The sequence below is a fragment of the Grammomys surdaster genome, unplaced genomic scaffold (genome assembly GCF_004785775.1).
Source record: "Grammomys surdaster isolate TR1022 unplaced genomic scaffold, NIH_TR_1.0 125846, whole genome shotgun sequence".
Classification (NCBI taxonomy): Eukaryota; Metazoa; Chordata; class Mammalia; order Rodentia; family Muridae; genus Grammomys; species Grammomys surdaster.
In genome coordinates this window covers 940,871-948,666 of record NW_021620672.1, presented here as the reverse complement: position 1 = coordinate 948,666, position 7,796 = coordinate 940,871, and the positions used below count along the sequence as shown (strand labels likewise).

Here is a 7,796-nt window from a genome sequence, read left to right as displayed (position 1 = left end):
CCCCACTTTCCTCCCATAACCACCTCGTTTGCTTGTCCATACTGTTTGAGAGCTTCCTAACGGATCAGCATTAATTAGATGCCTTCAATTTCAATAGTACTTATATTTTTGTATTTGCCATCGATTCTTACTGTTTTTTTAAAAAATACTTTGTGTAGACCTTTTAAGTTGTAGTCCTATTAAAAATACCCTGAATTTGATGTTACTTGACTTGGCTTTTTTGAAGCTTTTTTTTCTTCCCTGTACAAGAGACCCAGTAGTTAACACCTAGTGTGTGCTTTCTTTCCACTTGAGCCTTCTTGGGAACAGGGAAAAATTAATTACCATTACTAGGTAATACATTATTTATTTATATTGTTTTCTACATGTTTTACTCCTAGGTATATACTTAGTTTGGTCCATCAGCATTGGCTTAGAATTTACAAAAAAAAATGTTTTTATTTTGTTAAAGCTTAACAAAGACATCTAAGGACTTTCTTTAGTATGTGATTTGAGTATGCTTACAGGGAGCAATAACCTCCTAGTGTGGAAAATACCCCAGCCATCTTGTTTCCTTTCACAAATATAATTGGATCCTGAGGTTAAGATTATTTCCTTTGTGATTCCAGTGACTTATTTAATATGTTGAATATGTCCAAAAATTTGTAACTAGGCACTAAAGAAACCATCAGTTGTTAAAGGACTTATGTTTTATAAATACAGTATAATTTTGCATGAATTTTTATGCTCCTTTTCCCATTGTTTCCCTCCATTAAAGACCAAAGAGAGTCTACAGTATGCATTGGAAACTCTTACGATGAATGGCTGCTCAGTGGAAGATCTGGGATTGGATTTTACGCTTCCAGGATTTCCCAACATTGAATTGAAGAAAGGAGGGAAGGATATTCCAGTTACTATCCACAATTTGGAAGAATACCTAAGAGTATGTATTGTCTTTTTTCTGTGTGGTCTTGGAGTGTAGGAGTTTGTCTGCTGTGGTCCTAAGAGGAGGAGGCTTAGGTTTGGTGAAACTTGGTTCCTTAGCTTCTGCTTGTGTGGATCTTTTCTAAAGACCTTGCATACCATTGGGACCGCTTTTAGAAGGTCCTTTTTAGCCTTTGTAAGCTTCTGTGTGCTTTGTAGAGAACACGTAGATATTTTATGCTAAAACATCAGAGTACCCTAAGAAGTTACCTCTCTCCACACTTTGTCTTTCCTGGAGGTTGAGAAGAGCTCTAGGGCTGAAAGGTTTACTGTGCAGAAAACGTGTTTGTGTAAAAAGCTTACCATTTCTTTCTCCATACCACATTGACCCATCTTTAAAACTTGATTGAATACAGTGCTTTACACCACGATTTCCTCCTCTTAAGAAAGTACCAGTGGAAAGGAGTCATCACTTGTTTGAAGTGTATTTCCACCTTCATTTTAAGGCAGCTGGCTGGCAGATTGCTTTTAAAAACATCAATATATGTACACATACCTACACTTAATGTGTTTATTGGGATCGCCCCAAAGTGTATTTATAACTCTAGACCTACACTTGTTAAATACAGGAGAAACTATTTCCTGTTGTACACAAAAAAGTAAACTACAAGCTATGTCTATTTACCAGTGCTTAAAAGTTTGCTTGGATTTATTCCTCACATGAACATTGGATTCAAGCTAGAATACTCATTTTGAAACCTTGGCTTTATTTACTAATTTGTGTGGGACTTTAGAACTCTAAAAACTTCAGCCCTAGTCTCTTTATCTTCCTTACAAAGAAGACAGCATCCAAGATCCTTGGCTTCCCAGCAGTTCTGTGCCTCTTAAGTAACCTTTGAATAACTTGGCAGGCTGTCTTCCCATAGTACCTGTTCCTTGTACTATCTTAGGGAAAGCTGCTTTTCCAGCTTACCAACAGATTTTGTGTTCACATTCTTGCTTTTCTAAAAATACTTTATAATTGTTAGTTTTAGAACAGTAACAGTTTCTTTGATCTATCTGAATATTCTCTGTACTAGCACATTAGCCCAGGCTACTGGTTGCTGAGTAAATTTAGAGCTGTGCTTTCTTATCACATTTTCTCCTTCATGTACAAGCTTTATCTGTCTCTAAGATTGGCACACTGCAGAGGATGCTTCTCAGACCTTGTCAGGATTTAGCTTCACATTAAAAATGTAGCTAGTTGCTCATTAAAGATCTTGAAATGTTATCATTTAATTTTGGTAACATTTTAATCTCTTAGGACATTGCCTTTGGCTTCTGGTAAGACAATGTAATTCTCTTTTGGAGGAAAGGTTTTCTATGAATGAAGTTTTAAAACACAGTGTAAAAATGTATGCGGCAGTTTTGACATTGTCTTAATTGGCCAATCCCCAAATTAGAAGTTACCTGACTGGCTTTTTATTGATAGAGTGTAGAGATTTAATAGCTTTATTATTTTTTTAAATTTTTTCCTTTTGATGTATTTTGTTTTGAGACAATGTTTTTTTTTTGTATCCTGGCTGTCCTAGAACTCGCTCTGTAGACCAGGCTGGCCTCAAAACTCCTAAGTGCATTACCATCTAGCTCAATAACCTTTTAATTTTAGTGTCAAAGTGATAGAAAGTTATTTATTATACTTTGTCACATATTAAGTAGTAAATAGATTTGGGATCTTGTTGATGTTTTAAAATGACTTCTTTTTGCAGTTGGTGATATTCTGGGCACTAAATGAAGGTGTTTGTCGGCAGTTTGACTCATTCAGAGATGGGTTTGAATCGGTCTTCCCACTCAGCCATCTTCAGTACTTCTACCCAGAAGAGGTGAGCAGCAGCACATCTAAACAACACAGGGGCCATTGTTGTCTGTGTGGTCACCACAGCAGAACAGTTACCCTGCTGCTTAAAAACCACCAGTCTATAGGATTTTGGAGTAAGGGCTTGGAGTTTGGGGAAGGCTAGGGAAATAATCTGATTAAGAAAGTTTGTTAAATAAGGGAGTTCTATAGAGGGGAGGTATAGCAGCAGCAGTCTAGCCCAGATTGTGGGCCATGCTGTTCAGTGTCAAGGGGACTTGGTGGAATTGCACACTGGAAGCCATGCTCTCAGACAGCTACTGTCACCCAAGCATGGAGATTATTTCTGTATTAATTCTTTACCCTTATTTCATCTCATAGCTGGACCAGCTTCTGTGTGGCAGTAAAGCAGACACTTGGGATGCAAAGACATTGATGGAATGCTGCAGGCCTGATCATGGCTATACTCATGACAGGTAAGTATAGACTCTACTAGTTCTTCAGTTAATAGATAGGAATTTTATGGGAACATTTTTCTAAAATTGTGTATTATTAAAGTTCCATTTGGATTTCAGTTATAACAAAATACGTTTGTAAAGTATGTTCATATGTAATGATATCTGAAAATTGATGTCATCAGTGATTATAAGTGAGGTTTGGTATATTTACAGTTGCATTTTAACACAAAGTAATTTTGTTCTACTTTTTTGTTTTAGTCGGGCTGTGAAGTTCTTGTTTGAGATTCTCAGTAGTTTCGATAATGAGCAGCAGAGGTTGTTTCTCCAGTTTGTGACTGGTAGCCCACGATTGCCGGTTGGAGGTGAGTACTGTCTGTGCTTAGTCTTTATTCTGTGAATGAAACATCACTTGTCTTTGGAGACAGTCTATTACTTGGTGTACACTGTTAGTTATTCCATCACCATTGTGTCTGAGCTGCCAATCTATCTGCTTAGGAGTAAGTTGAATGAGTCTACTTTGGGTGGTTTTTTTTAATTTTTCTTTTGTGTATGAGTGTTTTGCTTGCCCATGGATGTTTGAGGCCAGAAGAAGGTGTTGGATCCTCCTTGGACTGGAGTTACAGATAGCTATCAGCCATCACATGGATGATTGAGGCTGGGTCTTCTGGAAGAGTAGCCAATGTTCTTAACCAATGGGCCATCATTAGGCAGAAGAAGGGAATACTTTAAAAGTGATATTATATCTTGTGATATTAATGGCATCTAAAAAATTAATTTTCTGGAACTTTTTCTCTTAATTAGGATTTCGAAGTTTAAATCCACCTCTGACGATTGTGCGGAAGACATTTGAATCCACAGAGAACCCAGACGACTTCTTACCATCTGTCATGACTTGTGTGAACTATCTGAAGTTGCCGGACTACTCGAGCATTGAGATAATGCGAGACAAACTGTTGATAGCAGCAAGAGAAGGCCAACAATCGTTCCATCTTTCCTGATCACAACAAGAAATCAGTGTCTGCCTGTTACAGCAAAAGAAAAAAAAATCATGATTTCTTTTCTGTGTCACCTGAGTCAAGGAAACATGTTCCTCTCTTGTTGTAGGAAAACGGCTTGCAGATTATAATTCATAATGGCCCTGTGGACTTAAGTGATCAGGCCCTAAAGCATTGTTGTGATGCGGTTTCTTTAGCAAGTTCTTGTTTAAATTATCATTTATTTGATGAGTGAAGTTTTTAACTTGCTTTGCTGTGTGAAATTTCAAAGGGATGTTTTTTCAGGCTGGAACAATAAATGTCGCTGTGCAGTTTAATTCTGGGCTGTGTGTATCCATCTAGCTAAGTCTGCAGTTTGTTTCTTCCAAAGACAACTCTTGTACATAAGTACAGACGTTAAACTCATGTGTATTTGACAACTCTAGTTTAGTAAATGGGTTCTGTGTGCCTTCCACCTCTCTCTAATTTTCTTTTCCCAGTTCATTGCTGCCTCTGCAGTTCGTACAAGTTTGGTGTTTGGTTTTTGTTTGTTTGTTTTGCTTTTTAAACATAACACGCACAGTTTCTCATTAGCCCTGGGCCTTGTCATCCTGTGTTCATTCAAATTAAGATAAAATCTAAAATTCATTGAATTGAAAATATATTGTCAATATAATTCAGCCTTTGTAACTAGGTAGGTAGGCTTTTCTTATAGCTTAGTTTTAAAATAGTTACAGAGCACTCTTGGCTTTTTGCCAAGTGATACACTAGGTCTGTTTACATGGTATTTCCATTGTCCTCTGGAAAGGAGGAAGGAAAGCTCATTCGTTTTTTTTCTGTATAGGTCCACAGCTTGGGCTGGCCAGTATTTATTCTGTGGCCAAACCATTTTGAATTGGTGTAAAGTTTCAAATGAATGTTTTTCCCCCGTATTGGAGTTTTAAAAGATATTTTATCCCTTGCTCCTATTTGTTTCTGTTCTCGGTCTTTATTTCACTCTTGTCTTCTCTTAGCGTTAATTACGGACAAACCGTTCAGCCTTTGTTTCCACACAGATCAAAGCACCTGTAAGCAATGCTGTCCATTTGTGTGTGTGCTCATTTCTCAGATCTGCAATAATCCATCAGGTTAATGTTTTTACCTAAAAATAAAACAGATTTTGCTTCACCATTTTTGTTTATAGTTCTGTGCTGTCACACACTCCCACCTGTCTAAACGCTTACATTACAGTGCAAGTAAGTTGGCCTGTGGCCACAAGTCAAGCCATGGTGGGTCTTGCTGCTGTTTACAGCTTCTTGAAGAACATAAAATGTGGGAAGGAAGTGGAAGCAGATCTCTTTCTTCTTGAGGCTCAAATGAAGACTAATAAATTTGAACTCTGACTTCATCTCCTTCAGTATGAGATGCACCATTTAAAAACAAACAAACAAACAAACAAACCTGAACTTTGAAGAAACTAATTGTACTGACATAGAGCTGCCTTCTTTATTCCATCACCCAAAAGGAAGGTAGTGGGTTAGTTTACTCCTGTAACTGTCATTCTACACTGACCTTGCCTTATGTGGAAACATCCCTTGCTGACAGAAATCTCTTTTGACAGTCTGCCCAGTCAGTGGGGAGCAACTGGGTCCAGGATGTCTCTGCTCACAGAGGCTTGTGAATGAGCAATGTTACCTGGAGGGAGTTGGGTTCTGCACCTTCACCTTGATGGCTATGGGATCTGGGTCCCTTAGTCTCCTGTTCTTGTGTTTTACAAATTGAGCACAAAGATTTTTGTGTGAAAATAGCATTTTCCCCCCTCACTTTTTGAAGATCTGTTAAAATGTAGACACCTGTATAAAACAAAGTGATGTTTCATATTAAAATAATATGTATTTGCATTTTACATCGTGGTGCTGGCAGATTTGGTTTCATTGATTCCTTGTATCTATTCAATGGTTATTATGGTTCTGACTGGAGTATTTCAGAGTCCACAGTCACTGAAAAGATTTTGGTCATCAACTTAAAAGTTTGCTCAATATATGGGACCTGTGGTTAATTTGGGGTCAGGAAGATCACACTTTAAAGCGCTTTCTGAGCAGAGGCCTTATTGTACACTAGGGGTGTATATACTTGGTTTGCGTGGCTCGAGTGGTTTGAGTCAGGGACCTACCAACAGGTGTGGTTGGTATGCTTTCAAGACTCACTGTCACTCCAGTATGTTGTCAGGATGTTAACAGAACTTCTTCCTGGTCCCAGGAAAGTAAGCTACATTTTAGGTCTATGTGGCAGTAGATGTGGCCCAGTTCAGCAACACTAGGGAAGAAGTCTGGGTATTGTGAAACTAGGCACGCCTCATGAGGAGTGGTGCAGCAACAGGTGCCTTCTGGTTCAAGAGTGACTTCCTTGGGCATCTTATGTATGAAGGGCAAGGACAGAGCACCAGCTTCTTGACAGGCAGATTGTCCCCATCCCTTTCTGTGCCTAGCAGGGATCCTCCTGTCTTTATTACGCCCAGCACTGTGCAGCCATGCCTTGATTTGTGGGGTTTGGGGCTTTGGGGCTTTTGATTTTTTTTTTTTTTTAATATGGCTGGTGATGACCCAATAATAGGTCCTTGTGGATCAAGCATCAACCCCACTGAGCCATCTCCCAGCCATCACCAGGCAGATTTGAGTTTGTGGTGATTTCTCAAGTTCATCTCGTTTTGAGATACCTTTTTCATTTCTTAACAATAGGTACAAGTTCAGGAAATAGGAAGGTTAGCATTATTCCGTGAACAATTTGTCAAGAATGACTATTGGGAGGAAATACATAAAAGGACATTAAAATGCCTAGTCTTTCCTTTGCATTCTGGGTGTTCTAACAGAAGTGGTTTCCATTTCTTGTATGCTTTGGTTTTCTGACCCATTATGTTTCCCCCATTGTAATGAGAATATTGTCTTGAACTGGTTTGCTTTGTATGATTATTTTGAAAGGTGTTACATAGGTGTTAGATTTGATGCTGCAGTAGCTGGCATCCACAGTAAAGAGTGACGTAAGTGACAGGCCACTGGAAAGTCTCGGTTACCCAGACAAGTAATAACCCTGGCACAACTCACAGCACTTCACTGGGTCAAAAAGTTGGCATACACTAAGAAGTTCAAATGAACGATTATTAATTCAAGAAGAAATTTCTTAATGCTTACAGACTTGTTCTGTATCAAGGAGACATTCTTTAGTAATGGAAGAGGGAGTTTTATTTTTACTACAAGCGGACTCATGACCAAACTGATAAGCAACTGCTGGTCTCTGTAAAGTGTTTTCTTTCTCTTTTGATCTGAAACATTTATATGAACTGCTGGAATAATGGAACTTCAGACTACCAAGTGTGTATGTAAAATTGCATCGATGCCCTGACTTCTGACTATATTTTTAATAAACAGCATTATCCTTCATGGTTAGTTTTGTTACATTATGTACAACCAGAGGGTGTTTCCTGAAGTGTGTGGATGGCATTTTGAAAAGCTACTTCTAAGTAGCAGGGATGATCTAACCAAATTGGGGCAGGTTGTCTACAACACTAGGAGAGCACTTACCTCTGGCTGGAGCAAGGTGTTCACTGTTAAGGGCTCCTGTGCATTGGTGAAGCCTTCATGTCTTTGGAGT

At 38.6% G+C, this 7,796-nt stretch overlaps 1 protein-coding gene across 1 annotated transcript in view; it reads left to right on the top strand.

The window, feature by feature from the left end:
• The window catches only part of Trip12 (thyroid hormone receptor interactor 12), a 117,592-nt gene extending 110,007 nt beyond the window's left edge, over positions 1 to 7,585 (top strand). Inside the window, exons 38-42 of the mRNA XM_028789583.1 lie at positions 758 to 922; positions 2,652 to 2,765; positions 3,119 to 3,213; positions 3,454 to 3,557; positions 3,997 to 7,585. Coding sequence (XP_028645416.1) covers positions 758 to 922; positions 2,652 to 2,765; positions 3,119 to 3,213; positions 3,454 to 3,557; positions 3,997 to 4,193 — 675 coding nt within the window. The 3' untranslated portion in view covers positions 4,194 to 7,585. The remainder of the gene's footprint in view (positions 1 to 757; positions 923 to 2,651; positions 2,766 to 3,118; positions 3,214 to 3,453; positions 3,558 to 3,996) is intronic.
• Positions 7,586 to 7,796: the final 211 nt, after the last annotated feature.